Raw genomic sequence first — 21,619 nt, forward strand, 5'->3', positions numbered from 1 at the left:
CCGTACCCCTCCCCCCTCCCATCTTCTCCAATCAATGAATGAAATAAACGTAAATGAAAACTTTATTGCAAAACAATCATGATATAATTTTTTATATAATTTGATATGATTAATCTCTTTTCAATAAGTAGAGAGCGTTAATGTTTTTAATTTTAAAATCACCATTTTTTTTAGCTGGGCACAAAAATACACCCGCCTCAGGCTTCAACTCATTTTTTCGCCCAGCAAGTTGTTGTGCAAATTGTTTTTATTTCAAGATGAATACCTTGGGGGACCTGTACAGGTCAAATTACTATTTATTATTCAAAGCGAAACATTTCTAGATTAAAACATTATTTATAAAAAAAAAAAAAAAGTGTTCTACAATTTGTTGTGACACTCTTTGCCCAAGAGTTAGAAAATTAATATTAAAACAGGTTTTATCGATTGTTATGATAATTAAGATTCAAAAAGAAAGAAAATACAAAATATTTATAAAAATATAAAAAAAGAAGCATATAATGCGATGCAACATACTTGAAATTCAAACGGTGGAACACTTGTTAGTTACGCTCCCTGTTATGGGACACTTCAACTCACAGTGATCACAATTTACTAAAATTAGTTATCGACAACGCAGCCTTTTATATACTTATCACTTATCCTATCAATGAATCACCGGGGTCGTGGGGGACCACAAAGGTTTCTTTAGCACAATGTTAAATGAATATCAAGTCTAAAAATACTTCAAGATTACGTTAGTTCTTGAAATATCTTATTCAGTGCACCCGAACCTAAATTACGTCGAGTTGTAAATAATAAATTGTATTCCTATTTCTATGAGAACTTACAGAAATGGAATATAGGAAAAATGTAGCTGCTGTAAATAGAGAACTGGTACAAGGAGGAAAGTCTGGTGCGGTGCGCGTATTACACAACTTTGAGTAGAAATTAATTTTTGCGCAAGTTGGGCTCCTGAAAGTTATCTGACAGAACCGCTACATATTCTTCATCACAAACTGTGTATACTGATAATACAAAAAACATATTATCTTGTGAAAGCATACCATTTCAATGTATAAGTTTAAGTTAGTTAGTCTAGTAAGTTTAAAGTACCCTAAAACACAAACACATGTATTCATCCATTTTTTTCACCTTTTACGGCTTTAATGTCAGGTATTAACTACTCAAAAAATTTTCCTTTACCGACGGTGTATTATTATTTCGGAATTTTGATTGCAATGAATAATGTGTCTAATGTTACAGTAGAAACACCAACACATTTATTCATAAATTCCTTTTTACGAATTTTTATTTTCAAAATAGACAAATATTTCCTCTATTTTAATTATAGGTCTTTTAGGGAAAATGGTAGAACAGTCGATTCTATAAAGTGCCACTGGTGTGTCCATTTTATCTAAAAAGTTGCTGTCACGTCCCAGGCATATATCGGCTTCAAATATGTAAATTCAGTTTCGTACGACTATTAGTTTTGCTTTAGGTTGACCACATACAGACACACTGGACATTTTCTGAGACTTCGTTATTAAACGTGTATTTCCGTCGAAAAAAGGAAGTCGAAATTTTGCATGATTGCGATACTTTCCCTAACGATATATTCCATACATTGATAAGTGAAAGTAAAAATTCATAAAGATGACGAAAAGCGCCCCGCTAAAACCTTTGTTACAATTAATGTGTGATGTGACTCCATACTTCTGGAAAACCAAAACTGTTATACAGAGAACGTATTGTGTACAGAAAATTCTGCTCGTAGTTGCACGTGGGGGATTTATTTTCTACCTAGACGTTTTAAACTTCGCTCTATTAGACCTCTTGTAGTAAAGTACATACTTTAAATACTTTTTAAAGTTTCGAACAATTTTTTTTTTTACTGAGCTAAGCTGTTCACAGTCCATTTTGCGAGAGTAGGTTACTTGTATTTTGATAATATCTTTGAAATCTCAGATCTGATTTGTTCTACGATCGCAATACTACCCCTTATTTATGTATTTCGTATATCGGAAAGTAAAAAGTAGTCCACGAAATATTAAATAAAGTGAAATACCTTGAATAATAGACTACTGATTTTTGCTTTGATTGTGTTGAATTTTCTTTCTTTTTTCGATGTAATTTATGAATAGTATTTATATAAATATGCCTCTCTTTTTTAAAATGCTGCTTATTAAATTTTCATGGAGAATATTATTGTAAAATGGAAAATATAAAGTTGGAAAATATCAGTGAAGAGTATCTACATAAGCTCCTAAACGATGTTGGCGTAGTTAGAAAATCGACAACAGATGCGGTTGGCACTATCACGATCAAATTCAAACTAGTCAATGTACTTTCTGGAAAAATGTATTTATTATTTGCTAATCATCAGTTCCATATTTCGCTGAACGTCCAAAGTGATAGAGTCGCTGATGGCCGTCATCCAAAACTGGTCTCTTCTATAATTCTTGGTATATCCTTTGAAGGAAGGATAAGAATAAGGAGTAAGCTGAGTGGAAAAGTAGAGCGAAAAAGGTGGGTTTTATGACGGACTCAGGTGCGTGGCAGAGAAGGAGGGGAAGTGTTAGAGCCAATCACAGGCCGCCTTCAGTTTCAGTTTAGATTACAATGGCAGATCTCAACGTTAACCTTAGCCCAAGGGCGTGGCCTTATGGCTTCACTTTTACTTTGAAGAAGAATAGGATTATGCCACCCCCCTGGTATTTTGGAATATCAAAGTTATTAGTTGGTTATGATTGCACTGTCAATCGTATAAAATAATGAGGCTATTTGTAGATTTTAATATGTTAAAAATTACAACAACGACGAAATATTGTCATCAACAAAAGGGAAACATACTTACGAATTCATAACGATTGAAAAAAGATACCACACTAGTAAATTAGCGTTTTCTATATTTGATGCATATATGTCACAAACTAGTTATATGTCTCTCCCATAAAACATATGTTGTTTAACCAGATTCATATGTCAAACATCCCCTCCTTTTTATTTATTTCTAATTTTTAGATGAAATTATGTTTATCAAACATTTTCGAGTGTACCTCACTCCTCATTATTATTCTAACTCTTTATTCACTGTCTTCTCTTTTTGCTCTTTAACGACTCACTTATACAATACATCGACCTCCATAATACCTTTCCTTAATCTCTCGTTCCTTGCTTTGATCTATTTTTCATTTCCCTTCATTCTGGCCCCCTTATTATTTATGATCTAATCATATCTTAATCTACATTATCGGGCTTGCTTCCTGATCTTGTGGCTTCCGTTTGAATTACACCTATTCCACTTTTCAAGACACGTCTAAGCATATTGTTCATATAAAAGTATTTTTTAATTTTCTTAAACTACTTATTGTCATTATTTGTGTTTTCTTCTCTCCTTTTATGCTTTTCATCCTATAACTATTAGTAGTTTATAAGGATGTTGTAAATATTTATTCTTTATTTAGTTTATCCTATTTAAGCTATTTTCATTTTCCAATGTTATTTAAATAATGTTATACTTAAAAGACGAAGCCCATATGAATATTTTTAGAAGGTTACTTCAATGTTTATTTCTTATTTATATTTATGTTTTCTATGCACATTATGATCTAGAGTAATTAGTAAAAGATCTCACTAGATTGCATCAGTTAATCACATTGCAGTGTAATATGATTAACTGATGAACGACTGTCATTTATGTGAAAACAAAAGGACCAATCACTAAAATAATATCTATGTAGTTGAGTCATATTGAGAGATATCATATTCACGTTTGTATACAAGATTAAAAAAAAAAAAAAGGATATCTTTTTACCATGAATGTAAAATTACAATACTTTCTTCGTCTTCGTTGAAACCAAATACGAGAAGATAAAATATAGGCACATAACACACTTGACATTAAAGATTGAATGAAGGATTTCCATAAGTATTATTTCTTTGGAGTACTATAATTGCTACAACTCCTTATTCATGACATCATCAGAAAAAGAAAAAAATGACTCCATAAGATTTTTGTGAAAAAAACAAAAGAATGACTCCACAATGTTTTTTTGTAAAAAACATAATTAAAATGGAAGACAGATAATATTTTATCACAGAACAAATAAACGCTTTTTGAAAGGATGACTAATTTCAATTATATTTCATTCAATGGCAGTATATGATGATAAGTTGATCTGCAGGGTCGAATGATGTTTTATTTTTATAATAATTTATATAATAGTTGCTGTTGATTCTCGTAGAATTGGTTCACAAATAGGATTCTTTCAAATCAAGGTTTCTTCCTAACTTCTGAATAGATTTTTCACTCCTTAGTGATTTAAATCTTCATCAACGTCAACTTCCTTTAAAACCTTATCGATATATCCTTATCTGTTTTCTTTTTTTTTTCATTTTGACCCAATCATTTTATAATTGAATAAAATTGCAATTTATTTATTACTTAATGTTATCAAGAACAATACAGATTTAAAAACATTCATAATTTATACACATTATTAGTTACCATGTCTCTAATCTATTCTGAAGTTCCAAATCCTATGATTAATGCTTAAATATTACTCCAAAACGATTCTTCGACACCTTTAATTTTCTTCAAAATAAATATCTCAAGATATTAATCTATTTAATAAGGAAATTCATGTCCTTTCTTCGATATCTGCGAGTATGAAGTATTTAGAAATCGAGTAAATATTTTCCGGAGTGGAAGACATGATCATATCTTAGATTGCTAGAATCATATTATAGTTTACTCGTGATTGCTCTGTTTGATGATTGTTCTCATTGTATTTTCTTTTACATATTTTCTTTATTCATATTTCTGAATAAATACTTCGGTGAAAAAATAATTTTTTCCATTTAAAACTTTTTTTCTAAGTTAAATATTAAACCATATTAAAAATGACAGTTTACTCACCTGTTGAGCTTGCTCCTTAAAATTTAGGCCATCATTTTCTTTCAATTAAATCAGACATGTGTGGTTGAATTTGTTTACTAATAAATTGTTTAGCACAACCTTCCATTCACGGATTTAGGAAATCTGTGGCTTTTTAGCATTATTTAAAAAATAAAATAAAATAAAAATGCACGTATTTAAGTATTTTAACTGCATTTAAAATGAAATCCTCGGGGAACGAGAAAGATTAAAAAATAGTTCAAAGTATTTTTAAGGGTTAAAAGAATTAATAACTTTAACGCGTAGCACGTTCTTGATTATTCCAACTATACGAGAAATACTTCAGAAACGAAGTATTTTATTCCAATAATTTATTATTATTCCTATAGAATAGTTAAATTTTATTAAATATATCCAGAGATGAAATTTTTCTTGTAAAATTATATTTTCTTTGTCTAATTGCATTCCCTTATAAATAATTGCGTCGAGCATTCATAATCCAAATTCGGTGATTTTCTATTCATTTTTTATCTAGTAATGTATTTTTTTCTGAATAATTTTGTTTAAAACTGTCTCAAATATACCTATCTAGATGTTAAGCATTTATTCTGTCAACGATAGAACATAAAAATTCTAAATACTCGCAATAATATTCCAAAAATTATTTGTAAATCAAAACAAACGGTACATTCGCTTCAAATGTACAGCTGGATATAGCTGTTTTATTGATTCTGTTATTGCGGTGAATCGATAAGTTGGTAATCGAGAATTATATAAAAGTTATTTGTATTCTAATTAACTGGAAAACATTCGACTAGTAATGTTGACTATTGACTTGCATTACGAAGATATGCAAATCAGCAACCTTTATCTTTTTCTTTATTTTGACTGTCGCATTGGTATTTATTTCAGTGGAACTATTTATAATTATTATAACTGAAAGATTAAAAAAAAAAAACTATTCAATACATGCAGATGTGAACGAAATTTTTCTGACCATTTTCCCGATCTAATGAAGAATCTATTAAGACAGAAATGTGAAAGCCAAAATATGGATTCGATATATTATTAGTGTACTTGGAAAAAAAAAAGGTTGGCTTCCCCAATAAGTATAGCAACTTGTTGATATATTTAGGAGACGGACCAAGAGATTAGAAAATGTATTAGTTTTGGAAAAAAATAATATTTTCGCAACCATTTGAGCAGCACCAGATACAAAATGTTAATGCAGTCCATCAATTTTTATCCTTTATTAGCTTAGAACTTATGCTTGAATTAAAATAAAATTTAGGGGAGAAAAAAATATAAACCAGATATACTTTATATTTCATGTAGTATCCAATTTTATATAGATTTTGGATAATGGTCATTGTCCGTTCTTTCCTTTTTGCCATTAATTGTCAATCTGCCTCCAGGTCTCTTACATGGTTTCTTTCCATCTTCTGTAACATTCATATTTATATTCTTCGTCGAGTCGTGGTCTGATGTTCTTCGTCTTCATCGCCTTAGCCACTGATGAACTTCCTCTTCTTGATCGATGATATCAGCAAGCTGTTTACAGGCTAGTACCAGGTATCATACGGAAGGCTTTTCTTCGAAACTTCTCGCTTCAACATTTCTTGCTTGACTGGGATCGAGTCTCATTACTATGCATCAAAAAGGATTAATTACGAAATTTTAAATTTTCATATTCATTTTTTAATGTTGTTATTTTATTTTATTAAACGTTTGTAATTTTGTAGTAATTTCCACTAGATAACGCTGATCCATCTCAGAAAGTTTGTATTTTTTACCAAACTACCGTATTTAAGTACAAGCTCCATTAAGGAGTATTCTATGTGTTGAGTAATGATTATCCACATTTGGATAATAATAAATTATTATTATTAAAAAAATATCATTGCCACATCTCATGTAAATAAGTCAAATATTTATTGGAAAAGATGATTTGTAATTCCTATTTAATAGGAGAAAATTAAAATTTTGATATATGTCGAATACGTTTTAAATGTACAATTGTAAATTCTTTAAAAAAAAAACTAAAAAAAAAAAAAACTATTGAGAAGTGGATATATTACCTTCAACAGAATACTCCTCGATTACATAAGTACAAATCAAGTACAAGAAACTTAAGAGCGAATAGATAACTTCTTCGCCAAGTTTGGTCATTATATATGATTTCAATCGCATTATATATTCATATTAAATCGCCTATTGAGAAACACAGTGACGAAACTACGGAAAAATAATTTTTTGAGTTAATACACACTAAACATAACTTCACTTTTAGGTGTTAAAATTTCTTTCAAAAACGTGTGTGAAGTGAGATACACGCCGTGAGAGGGAACAAAATAAAAGCTTGCTTGAAGTTGTTTTAATTTAATTTAGATAGTGTAAGTTTAAAACGTTATTTCCTTTTTATAATCGATTTCTATTAATTTCAAGAAAACTTGATAAAAAAAATATGAAAGAGTAAAAATATAAAATTGCATGGGAGCTTGTTTCAATTTAATTTGGTTTATACAATTCTAAAAGTTTAAAAGACTGTTTTCTTCTTACTATCGATTTCAGTGTGAGTCTGCCACTAGAATTCTCAATAGACGATATATTTTATAAAAATAAAATTTTAAAAACAAAAAAATCCAATTTCTTTTTAATTTTAACATATAAACCAAAAGTAATTAATTTATTACTTCCGACGTAAATTAATTTTTTTTTTAAGTATGAAATTAATCTCAATATTTACAGTATCAGGTAATAGTTAAGATTACTTGTTTAGGTTAGACTAATTGATTAATATATTAGGCATGCAATTATTTATTACATCTAGTATGCAATATGTTATTGATTCAGTCAAAATAAAACAGTAACTGATGATATTTTTATAAAAAGTATAATATTATTGTAAAAAAAAATTACAATAAAAAGCTTAATTAAAAATGGTGAAAAACATACTTTGCATATTAGTTGAACATATGTAAGAGGTCGTTGTCACAATTATTGGAGTACTTTGAAGATTATAAATCTTTTTTCATTTACTTTTTAGTTTTGAAACAAATTACATCGTTCAATTTTGATCTGTAAGAATGACCTTTGACAATGACCCCTTGGATAGCAGAGGAAGGGCACGGGCACTGTTTTGTAGACTCCTCCAGCTCCAAGTCCCCATACCCTTCCTCAGGCACACCTGTATTGATTGATTCCTGTTCACCTGTTCAAGAGAGGCTGGTAGGTTTCGGGTTGGTTGTCGTTGGCACACATTTTGTGAGCGGTGGGGCCTCGTCACATCTCTCCTCCTGAAACATTATAAAGTGTCCGTCTTAGTGCCGTATTTATTAAGTACGGTGGACTGAATGGGGGAGGGAGAGGCTTTGCCGGTGGGAACCCCCAACTCCCTGGTTCTGACTCACCCGACACCTGATCGGCGGCGAAACTTATACTAGTGGAAAAGTTCCAGCCGTATCCCTCGTGCTGTATTTCTAAGAAAATACATTACTGTAGTATGTAGTAAATCAGACCTTGGGCGGTGATTCATGCCTTAGCCATTGAAGATTGTGTTAAAGAGAACCGGTATCCTTTTGCCTTGCTAATTATTAATACTGGTCTAAACTAAATGCATTCAACAGAAAAAGACTGTCGTATTGAACAATAAGGCGAAACCTTAAGTTGGTAACAAGTGTTAAATTGGTAAATGAATCATCGGCTACTCAAAAAAAATTGAAATATGTTGTCACTTAAACTGAGATGCCTCGTGACTCAGGAAAAACTTTTTACAATATAAAAAAGACACAAGTATTAATTATTCATTCCAAAGTTATCACGAAAGTATTCTCAAAGTCAGAAAAAATTTTTTTTTTTTTTAAGTGTAATACTTTTTATTTATTGATAGATATTACAATCTGCCACACAGTTGTGGGCAATAGGTAATAGTGATGAATGATCTCATACATACTAGAATAAAATAAAATAAATAAATGAATAAAAAAAAAAACTCTTAAAATATATACAAACAAAAGAATAAACAAAATGAACATAATCAAACTATCTCTATGAAAAATAAATAAAATAACAATGATAAAATAATATAGTCTTAGAGAAAAAAAAAAGAAAAAAAAAGGTTAAAGGTTATACTATAAAACGATGATTGATATATGGTCCTAGAAAGCGTTTTTTTAAAATTATTAAAATCATGTTGATTTTTTTGAGTTGGGAGGTACCACAATTTAAGCTAAATTAGTTATTTATCATTAACTTCACAGAAATAATTTTTCATATATAAACCACATAAACCAATATCATATAAATATAAAATAAATCAGCCGCCATAAATTAGTTACAATTACTATTTAACGATATTGTAAAGCTTTAATAACGTTTCGGCTTTAGGCTCAGATTTATTGTGTGTGTGTTGCAGGGAAGTTATGAAAATTGAAATAATATCAAATTCAAGAACAATGTGAAAATGACAACTCTGTCGGGATTTCCCTAAAGAGTAAGTAAGTGATTTGATCAAATTCCATTACTGTTTTAGTTAAAAGATTTTAGAAAAAAAAAATGTACTTTGTAACTCAAGATGTAACAAATCAATATGTTTTAATAAAATGTACGAACATTATTATTTATTAATTACTGTCACAAAAAATGTTTAAAATTTCATTAAAAATAGTTTACGTACCTATTTCTTTATTTAATCAGTTTCCAATAAATAATTTGTGTTTCAGTGACAATTTTTTTTATTATCTACTCTGTATTTAATGACGCATGGTTTATCAATAAATACTTTTATTTATGAAACAATATTTTTTCATCATTTTACTAAAACAGTTTAGGGATTTGATCAAATCAGTTACTTACTCTTTAGGGAAATCTCCCCATAGAGTTGCTATTATAACATCTTCCCTAAATCCATCGTCTAGCGGAGGGATTTGTTCAAATCCCAATTTTTTCATCTCACTGCGACATATATACATGTGGAAACAAACTTCAAAACATCGAAAATAAAACAGTTGGGGACCATTTAATTAAAAGCCATAATTAAGTTATCTTCTTTTGGAAAATTATTATAACAGCATTATTACGAATTCATTTATTATTACGAAATCATCTTGAGTAGATAGGTAAGTCAAATTTTTATTGAAGATATAAACTTGTAACAACTATTTGATACAGGAATATTTCCAAAGTTTCCAAATAAACTGAATAATTTTTAGAAGTTAAATTTTAATTTGTTATGAAAATATTTATTTATGAGAAGTCAATATATTGACTTATGATAGAAAGCATACCAATCATAATACTTCGACATATTTAATTTTCGTGGTCGATAGGGATAAAATGTATCAGTCATTTGAGAAATAGCTCAACTGGGTTTGTCATCTTGATTTACTGCTTAGGGTTTAGGTTACTACACCATGAGAGTACGTACCCCTCATGTATACATTCCTAAAGGTATACATTAAAATTGAAAAAAATATGGATATGAGTTATTGCAATGTCTTGACAGTGATTTTGGGTTTAAAAATGTACCACAAATTTTTCTTTTCCATTGGTGAGATGAGGTGTTTCCTAAATGACTGATTGAAATCCACTCTAACATCAACTCGCATGTTCCCCACTGAGTTTTTCGGCCTGTACAATATATATTTATCGATTGTTTAATATAATTTGTAAATTGATATATATTAAAAAAAATAACCTAAAGAACGCTTGATGATGGTAGTCCAAAATGTGACAACAAAAAAAGACAGGACCACAAGGTAAAAAAAAAAAGAAAGTATTTCGACCTAATTCCTATATGACTGTAAAACGTTAAATACCTTCCCAATAATACTTAGTTACTTAACTTTTTTTTTACATTATAGGTTATATAGCTAAAAAATTTTTGATCGTGACATCGTAAAATGAATTTTAAAAAAAAATGAATATAGTTTAAAATTACCTTGAGTAATTCATATATATTGTTTTAATATTGAATAGTGCAAATATCTTTCCGCCATTTTGCATAAAACAGTTTCACTGGACAATATGGAGAGACCTAAATGAGAAAGGTAAACAAGGTGTAACGCGCTGTCGCCCTGACAATATCGATTAAACTTGTGGCTATGTCTAGACTTAACCAATCGATAGTGTATGCTATACGATTCAATTACTGAAATTAAATTACTCAGTGGAATTAAACTGAACTCTCAATTCCTTAAAAGCTTTGTGATAAAAAAATACATTGCGAGATTTTATGTTCCAAGATTATAGCAAAAACTCAAATTATATAAAACAGGAAAAATTTTTAAGAAATAAATGCTTATAAGGCCAAATGTACAAACAGAATGGAAAAAAATGGTGAAAGACCTCTAGCGTGGAGAAATTACAGGCAATGATGCTGTTCGCTGAATAATCTATCTTACATCATCAACTGGTTTTATCACTTAAAGTCTCACTTTACAGCAGCATGAAATTAATTATTTAGTAGAAGAAATAAAAAAGACTTTTTAGAACCATTTTGAAATTACTATCGATTATTTTTGTTTATTTCTAGAGGTATGTAAGTCGTAAATTAATAAAGAAGGTACATAATTAACTAACTATACTTCCATTTATAAGAATAAATTTTATTATTATTTTTTAAAATAAATTTTATAGGTTGTTTGAGAAGAGAGATGGGCAAAAATTAGCTATAGCTAAAATTGCCATGGCTACGACCCTTATTCATGAATGAACCATTCATAAATAAATATCGTATCCATGGCAATTTTAGCTATTAGTTTCATTGCTGCCCAAATCTGTTTGAGAATAATATCTACGTCGTGTTAAAAAAAACAGTTTCTGAAATTTCGTAATTTTATATCCTGTAAAATCCGTAAGCTCCAACAAACTCCCTCACTTAGGTCATGAATGCCTTGTATCATGTAGGCTGTGTGGCACGAAAGAAACGAGACTGAAGGGATAAATGAATTAAATGCAATTAGAATTTTCATTAATATAATCCTACAGCTCTAGTCATCACCTATATAAATAAAATAAGTCTGCCAAGGTCAGAGCTTCGTTACAATTTCTACTGGGTAATAGTTTTTTTTCCTTTTCTATATCTCCAACAATCTTTTAAGCGGCATATTTATAAGAGCTTATACAAATGTAAGTAGGTTAAGTATTTAATTAATTAGGTACATGATTAATTATTTAAATTCATAAGAAGGAATTTTATTACTATTTCTTTTAATAAATTTGATTTATCTTATCAGAATAATATCTACAAGAAGAGTCGGGTTAAAAAAAAACATATATGTCAAGAAAAAAATACTTTTGCGAACCATTAAGCGAGATTATGTGAGAGAATCAAATGAAATTGAAACTGGACACCTCTTACACCAATCACCAACTTTACTCTAAACTACGAGTCATTTCCAAATAATACCTGTGTCGAGAAAAATGCGTTAAGGTAAAATCGATAAGCGACCAACAAGGCAGCAGCCCACACAATCCCTGAAAATTTTATCGAAATCGGTAGGCAATGCTCGAACACAAATATGACTACAGACAGACCGTTAAGGAACCAAATTTGTTCCTTGATGTCTTAAACGTTAAATGTAAATAGTAAGTTTCGATCAGAACATATATATATATATATATATATTTATTATTATTAATTACTACCCCAACCTTTGGTAGTGAGGAAGAAATTAACTGGTGAATCAAGTCTACAATTCAAAATACAAAAATTATATTATTATTTCTACTTGTATAAATATAAAGTATAGAAGTATGTGAATCAGGTGCATGAGTGAATCCTTCGATATGTTTTTTCTTTTAGTTTTAACTTTATCTGAATTAATTGTCTGTTTATAGTACTAGAATATCACATTGTTTTGTAAATCTAGTAGAGCCTTGCCAGAATTCAAGGTATACTCATACCATAAAATGAAAGTACAGATCATTTCACTAAAAATTCTTTTATAAATCTATGAAATGAGCCCTGAAAAATTCGTTAAAGCCGAATTCACAATAAATGTCAGATTGGACGTTTTATACGTGCTGTATTTCAGATGACATTTAAAATGTATAGCATTTCTGCGGAACTGGAGAAGAGTAGTGTGGAAGCATTGGACTTCCCACGAGTGCGTAGAACCGCAGTTCTAAGTAGCTCCTCGTCAGAGTTGCCGGCGTAAACAATACAGGAACACCATTGAACACGTCTTCAAGCCTGATTGTCTCCATAATGATTTCTTTTATTATCATTACGGATTTTATTATTATCAATATACAGTATAAATTAATATTTTTAATGTTATTATGAAGGATCTATAGCATTCAAATAAACAGTCTCTTTGTTGTCTCAAGATGAGATTATAGTAATGAATCTTTTATCAAAAATAAAAAAATATAGCGATCAACTATTTACTTGAGTACGAAGTTAGTAGGTTCCCAATCACAAGCCGATTTCCTACTAAAGATTAAGTAGTTCCCTAGTGCAGGTGGTGGGAAAAAAGCGGTTGTTTAATAAAACATCTTACGATTAAATATCAGTCTTGAACTATTAGTATAGCTAACAGTGATTTACATAAACTTTAAGAACAGATATGTCGACAGAAACAGTTTTTGTAAGTTTATAAATATATATAAAAAAAATTAATAATAAAATATAAATACAGTAATATGGAAAGAATAAGTAATGTAGAAATGAAAATTAAAACCTGTACCACTACAACCCACGAAAGCCAGGGGTTCAATACTTTATAAGCAAGTACAGTTTATAAATACAATCATAAATTCATAAAGAAGCATTATAACGATAGTTATGTGTTAATAAATTAGAGGCATCAATAAGAAAAATCTAACTGATTTTTTATCAAAAGCAGAAATAGAATAACCACACATCCCATAAATACATCTCTACCATCATACAGCTTTTAAGATTTCTTGATTATATGTCTAGTAAAATTAGTCAATTCCTTGTGTCTTCCCTAATCTTCTCCCACTTGGATTATGCCGTGTATATTGTGGATTATCTGGTAGGCAAGAAACAAGATTAAAGAGATTAATGAATTATTTTATTAAATTCATTTTCTAAATCGTAAGGTTCTCTAATATCTATATTTGGTAAGTGGAGTTAAAGTGGCTGTTTTTAATGTCAATAATGGATCTATCTCTTCCAAATCTTTAGTACTAAAATAACCCTCAATTCTTAATTTGTTTACCCTCTGTCCACTCCCTATGGATTAAGGAATTTACAAATTTGTAAATTCCTCCTCATAGAACGACTTCCTTCAAAATCCTTCAATCGTGCAATCTCGTTTTGGAATTTTTTACTCATCTTGAATTTCATCATAAACTTATTTAAGCTTCAACTATTTCTCTACCTCCGAAACTATCAATACATATTAGAATAACATTAACTGTATATTTATTTATTATTTTATCATTAATTTGATCGTTAAATGTTCAAGTAAGTATACATACCTAGATGTTAATCTATATTTCTATTGATTGCGTATTTTTGTCCTTTATTTTAAAATTGTATTACTTCCATAATTTTAAATTATTGTAGCCTAATTCTGAGGTGACTGTGTTTCCCAAACTTAAATTTACTTTCTATGTCCTTCCTTTTGTTTCATAGGTGACCAAGTGTGCCGACGTTAGATAACACTCAGAAATGCACACCGGCAGGTTAGGAAGCGAAATAGTCCTCTCAGACAACTGGATCTCTCAAATACTCACGGGACCTGGGGGCTTCGTGGCCTTGGAAAGGATATTGACCTCTATATCCCAAATCTGGAGTTCCGTAGAAGACTGAGTACGTCATGGTGGACTGCACCGCCTTCGAGTGCAGAAAGCCTGACTCAACGCCCTTACAAAGAACCAAGCCCTGAATACCATGGTGTTACCAAGTTCGGGTCTGACTCTTCGGGTTTTCCTTTAATGACGCTTAAGGAGTAATAATGTAGAATTTACTTATATTTTGCCAAATTAAGGATTGGTTCCTTTCTATTGAATGTAATTGAAATATTCTCTTTTTTCATTTTCGTTAAAACAAGTCAGTTTTTTGTCCGGCAACGACTTATTATTATTATTATTGCAGCCAAAATGAGGGAAATGTGCTTAGGTATGTGTCATAATCAGATCATTTATTGGTATTAAACGATTTATGTGATGTGAGCTCAAATTTTTAAATGTTAACTTGTGAATGTTTTGCAAAATCTTTGAGTAAAAAATACTGAAACATTATTGGATTACATAATTAAAGCTATATAAAATAATTATAGTGCAATGTTAAAATATGTTGATAATTCAGGCATGCGCGAGTGGAGGATTGAATTCTTCTGCAGGGTGTATTTTTTTGCCAACCGATTTTCATTTCGGTGAGCTCAAATTATTTAATGATAATAGTATTAAAAAGTCTGTACATTAGTAAATATTACTAAAACATTATATACATTATAATGTTATGATTAAAGTTACTCAAGTTACAACAGGGTATCGTGACCTAGAATTTGGGACTCAAAATAGCCCATGCTTGGACAAGGCCAGGAAATGATCTATTTTAGTTCATTTTTTTAGTAAACTTCTCAACACTAGAAAATAATGCAATATGTTAAAACTTAAGGCATACGCGAGTAGAGGATATAATTCTTCTGGAGGATAAATCTTGGCCAAATTGAGATTGGTGAATCTGCTCATTTGTAACAATTTTTTGAGCAAACTGCACAACCGATATCAGTTTTGTGAGCTCAAATTATTTAATGATAGCCTGTGAATGTTATGAATCTATTTGACCTCAAAATATTTACAGATCATAGTATTAAAAAGTCTGTACATTATTACTAAGATGTTATATTATGATTAAAGTTACTCAAGTTACCACAAGGTATTGTGACCTAGAATACGGGACTCAAAATAACCCATGCCTGGACTAGGCCAGGAAATGATCCACCACCTCACTTCAGTTCAGTTTTTCAGTAAACTTCTCAACTCTAGAACATTTCCGTTAGTTTAATTTTAATAACTTTAAGTCTTAATAAAGATACAACTAATAGCTAACTAGGAGGGAACGTTGATAAAATACTAAAAACAAAAAAAATGGACAAAAACAGCCATAAAAATGCCATTGAATTTAAAACTGGTGTAAGTCAGTACTGGAGTTTTGAGATATTCAAGACTTTAGTGGAAGTTTTATAAAAATTTTGATTAGCTATAACAGCTTTCTCTGTTAAAATGAGACAGTTCAAGTACACATATATCTATATACACGTTAAGGTATATCCAATTGTTATTAAGAATTTAAAATAATTATTCTCAAGAGACAAATAATTAACCTTGACCTTGAAATGTAGGTAATTAATCTCCCAATTGAAATATCCAAACAAAAAGATCATGACCATCATTGAATATGCAATTTTCAGAAAAGGAAATCAGGGACTATAAAAAAACCGATGGTATTTTTATTTTATTAATTAAATAATTATCAACTACGTTCTAACACTAATTGAATTTTTTTATTAAAAAAAAATGTTTTTCTCAATTTGAAATTTATTGAAAATTGTCCAAAACCAACTGGAATCTTTGTAAAAGTCTTTATTTATCATAATTAATTAAATATCTTATTTATATATTATACGACTGGAGGACAGTTTCACTTTAATAAAGGCTTGCTTAAAAAAAAAAAAGTGCTAGAATAAAGTATAATTATTATGTTATTAGTAAAATTGTATATAGATGAAAGTGTGTATTTATTTTATCTTTACTGAGATTTTTTTTAACCTCTGTCAAGAACACTGAAATGTTGAATGAAAAAGAATACAAAAAATGTCTAAAAATCTGAAGCTAAGGATGTACAATGTCATGATAAAGCCAGTTCCAATATATGGCTGCTAGATTTGGGCTGTAAGAAGTACCCTAGAAAGCAGAATCGAGAGGTTTGAACGGAAAGTTCTAACATGGAGGAGGAGAAATAACGGTGAACTGCTTACAGATACCGGTCAGTCAAGATAATATGAAGGCAAGAAGGTTAAGTGGGCGAGACATGTGGCTCGAAGCAATCCATCAGGAAGCCTCTACATAACAATGAATGCCAGTATAGTTGGCAAGAGACCACATGGAAGGCCAAAAACCAAATGGATTGGCAGAATCGACAAAGAAGTGGAGGAGCTGCAAACTGGAAAGCAGTAGCCCAAGACAGGCAGGCGTGGAGAAGGTTGGTTTTATTGACCAAAGATCTACAAGGTCTGTAGAGCCAAACAAAAAAAATATATAGATAAGCTAAGTAACGACAAGGCTTAGTGTCGCCATATAATTCTAACTTCCTAAGTAAATAAACAGGAACTGCATATAAGAGAAATTATTTTATTTTATTTTTTTATTTATTTATTTAATGTAATTTACAACTGTACAAAATAATACAATAGGTAAATATGTTGTATGTTTCTTATACACTTGAAAATCTTGGGAAGGAACCACCCGTTGGTGGTACTTCAAACATTAATTTAAATTAGAAGGTCCCGTGGCCATCTTCTTTTCAGACGCCTCGGAGTATTATCAGGGATTGTTAAGGATGAAAGATTAAGAATTAATGGGTTAGGATGGTTAAGGAGTTTGGAATGAAAAGACGCATGTCTGTTTTGGGCCAATTCTGCAACGAATGGGATCTTAAGGTCTTTGTGAATGAGTTTATTTGTAACGTAATAAGGAGCTCAAGGATTTTGGATTGTAAGGTTTGGATGCGGGAGGAATTTGATGGTGCTGAAATTTAATTTTCTTTTATCTTCTATATGAATTATTTTGTTATTATTTAATCATATTTATTTTATTATAGTTAATATGTCGGTTTATATTTTTGCTTATACATCTTATTATTTAGTTATTATTATCATTTATTTATTATATGTTTTTTCATTATTTAATTTTGTAAGTACAATTGTTATCATTTACATTTCTGCATTTTCGTTCTTTTTTTTTTGTGTATATATGGTATGAATGAATACTTAGAACGCTTATACTTATTCTCCTTAGTCATGACAGATTGAATTATTACTGTTAAATAATACAGAATTATTATCTGTTAGTAAAATAAATAAATAGCATGTAAGAATCGTTTTATAATTTATAAATGTTCCCCCAACGACTTTACCGAGAAATGTTGCATTATTAAAACTCAGAAAATACTGATTTTATAAAAATAAAAACCAGTGGAGACAAACTGCCAAGCCCGGAATCTTTTCCAGACTGCCTGGGCAACCCATCATCGCACTGAAAAGATCCGCTGAATCAGCACACTGGTAACAACTGCCTACACACTTGGAAAGGATCTTAGGAGTCTGAGGTAACTTCCATGTAGCCACAATATCCCGATCCGAGTATATCTTCACTATCAGCCGTTTTCTAATTGCAAATTAATTTGTGATGCCAAACAATTGGACAAACAACAATCGCTTACCAGAAAACATGAGTAGTCACCGGGGTGAACGACCACCAAGAAGCATCGTCTCACCGACCCATATTCGGATGCCTTTTGCCCTATCTTTGTCGACGTAGCATCCCTGGCTCTATTTGCAGGAATATGATTCTGCATTCGGGTAGTAATTGCAAGACCAATTATGATCTTATCAATTCATATGTTCATATCGAAAGTAAATAGTGACGAGTCATAACGTCAAAGATCTCAGTCATCCGGTTTTAATTTTTATGGTATGGAGTCGAAACATGCTTGCAAAACATATCTTTTTAAATATACAATATTCTTATCATAAACCATTCGCTCATAGATTTCCGCTCATAGCCCTTGAAACATTTAAACCGGATACTTCAAGATGTTTCAAGGGTATGACTGTCGCTAATTTTAGGTTCAGGCAGCGAGTGAAGAGATTGTGATATATACATTGACATTAATATTACTGGTTACTAGTTATATAATATATTAATATAACTAGTAACGCATGATATACATATATACATATATACATAACAGTATAATATTATTAATTGCATCTCTACTGTATATTTTCATACTGCATTTTATTGTTATAATGTGGAGATCGGTTTATCTTCCCATTAATTCTTAATCTTTCATCCTTAACAATCCCTGATAATCCTCCGAGCCAACTGAAAAGAAGATGGCCATAGGATCGGATTTGTGGAGATCGGTTTATCTTCTGTACTTCTATTCTCGAACACCTTAGTCTCCATCCTCTCCAGAATACAATCGTTGGCTTTGTGGAAGTTATTTAGTTCCTCTATGTCACTCGAAAATCGCTCCGAATCCGAGATGGCCTCCTTGAGGTCTTGCGAACTCGCCCTCAGAACATTCATCATGGCTAGTGCATTAGTATGAGCCGCCGTTTCTGACACTGAAGTGCTTCTGGAGTTACGGTAGTATTAGATCAGCGAGGTTAGCCGCAGGAATATTCAAAACCGCTGTTCTCACTATTGACTGGTTAGTGGCCGTATCCAGATTTAAAGTGACAGCAAAATAGGAAGAACGAGGGACCAAAAAAAAAAAGGTAAAAAATTATAAGATAAAAAACAGAGTTCCCGGCTTTCGGCACCACTTAAAGAATACAAGAAAAACTATTAAAAAAATAGTGAATGGCAGAGAATTAACACTGATTTATTCTGACTCTTAATTTCTCTTACCCATTAATTTTTAATCTTTCATCCTTAACAATCCCTGATAATCCTCCGAGGCGTCTGAAAAGAAGATGTTCACGGGACCTTCTAATTTAAATTAATGTTTGAAGTACCACCAACGGGTGGTTCCTTCCCAAGATTTTCAAGTGTATATGAAACATACAACATATTTACCTATTGTATTATTTTGTACAGTTGTAAATTACATTAAATAAATAAATAAAATAAAATAATTTCTTTTATATGCAGTTCCTGTTTATTTACTTAGGAAGTTAGAATTATGGCGACACTAAGCCTTGTCGTTATTTAGCTTATGTATATATATTTTTTTGTTTGGCTCTGCAGACCTTGTAGATCTTTGGTCAATAAAACCAACCTTCTCCACGTCTGCCTGTCTTGGGCTACTGCTTTCCAGTTTGCAGCTCCTTCACTTCTTTGTCGATTTTGCCAATCCATTTGGTTCTTGGCCTACCATGTGGTCTCTTGCCAACTACACTGGCATTCATTGTTATGCAGAGGCTTCCTGATGGATTGCTTCGAGCCACATGTCTCGCCACCTTCTTGCCTTCATATTATGAGATCTTGACGGACTGGTATCTGTAAGCAGTTCACCGTTAGTTCTCCTCCTCCATGTTAAAATGCATTGATTTCAGATTGTTCCTGTAATTGTAGAGGGCTTTCCGTTCAAACCTCTCGATTCTGCTTTCTAGGATACTTCTTACAGCCCAAATCTAGCAGCCATATATTGGAACTGGCTTTATCATGACATTGTACATCCTTAGCTTCAGATTTTTAGACATTTTTGTATTCTTTTTCATTCAACATTTCAGTATTCTTGACAGAGGTTATAGTTATTAGCTTCTATAGCTCATATATGCATAAATGAATAAAAATTTATTTAAATATTGAATAAAAATCATGTCTTAAAAATCATCCATTATGCAGTATCAGATAGGCGTAAACTTAAACGAGTCAACATTTCACAATGTTTCTTACCTCAATTCACTAATTTTTAATTTGGAAGTAAAAGACAGGTTTTTTTTTTTTTTTAAAGTAGGTATTTTTTTTATATTACATGGAATAAAATTTTCACATATTCAATTTTTTGACCAATGACCATATACTACTTACAACCTTGACCATTAATGTGTATGAGACTGGATAAAAACTCCTGATTTTTTTTTTTTTTAAAATGGATTTCATATACAAACTCAATAAAGTTTTCCCTGATGGCAATTCGTGATAAGTGTAACCAATCACCGAAGGTCAAGAATTGAATTTCGAGCACAACGTTGCAGTTATGTTGGGATATCGACCAAATAGCTTTTATCTTGAGTTAGCGTAACCAAGGCTGATTCAGTTACTCAAACCCTTTGTAGTGCTTTCATATTTAAGGTTTCTTCCTACCTCTCTCCTCAACTAACACGGACTCCCCCCCCCCCATCAGATCGCGGTTTGTATCGGTACATCCGCTCAATCAGAGACACGTGAAAAACTCAATGAACGTAATTTAATGAGATTAAAATTTTAATAAAGTATAGAATATCATTTCAATTACATAAAAAAGTATGATTGGGTAAGAAGCCAAGGGGATGACAATTTTGCAAATAATACTATTTTTTGCTATCTATCTGTGCGGGAACTAATTTTTTTAAAAATATCTTTATTGAAATTTACAACTGTATATTATATAAAACATTCAGTAAATTTAATCTTAGTTAAAATGAAGTGTTACAGGCGTGTAGAGAAACTACCCATTAGTAGCACTCTGATGACATTTTACATCAGTTGGTCTCCTGGCCATCTTCTTTTCAGGCGCCTCGGAGGATTGTCAGGAATGGAAGAGGATGCAAGGTTAGAAACTAGGGGGTTTGAGTGGTTAGGAGTTTGTAATGGAAGAAATGATATCTGGTTCGGGCTAGATCGGTTACATAGGGATCATTACAGAGGTCTTTATGTATAATTTTATTTGTAACAAAGTAAGGAGCATTGAGGATTTTACGAAGGATTTTGGATTGTAAGGATTTGATACGAGAGGAATTCAAAGGTTTAGTGGAGCCCCAAAGCTCAACTCCATATATCCAGATTGGCCTTATTACAGTCATGTAGATCAGTCTTTTGTAATGTGTT

General features: G+C 30.9%; 1 protein-coding gene across 4 annotated transcripts in view; it reads right to left on the bottom strand.

Moving 5' to 3' along the window:
- The window catches only part of LOC106677699 (BTB/POZ domain-containing protein 2), an 82,767-nt gene that overhangs the window by 6,815 nt on the left and 54,333 nt on the right, over positions 1 to 21,619 (bottom strand). For 2 of the 4 annotated variants that reach the window (XM_014415779.2, XM_014415777.3), the window contains exon 2: positions 8,091 to 8,175. In XM_014415779.2, coding sequence (XP_014271265.1) covers positions 8,091 to 8,140 — 50 coding nt within the window. In that variant the 5' untranslated portion in view covers positions 8,141 to 8,175. Of the gene's footprint in view, positions 1 to 516; positions 619 to 6,198; positions 6,526 to 8,090; positions 8,176 to 21,619 lie in introns of those variants that run through there. The other 2 variants (XM_067049475.1, XM_067049476.1) reach the window with 2 other exon arrangements.

The sequence above is a fragment of the Halyomorpha halys genome, unplaced genomic scaffold (assembly GCF_000696795.3).
Source record: "Halyomorpha halys isolate HHAL.00 unplaced genomic scaffold, Hhal_1.1 Scaffold106.1, whole genome shotgun sequence".
In the NCBI taxonomy this organism is placed as follows: domain Eukaryota; kingdom Metazoa; phylum Arthropoda; class Insecta; order Hemiptera; family Pentatomidae; genus Halyomorpha; species Halyomorpha halys.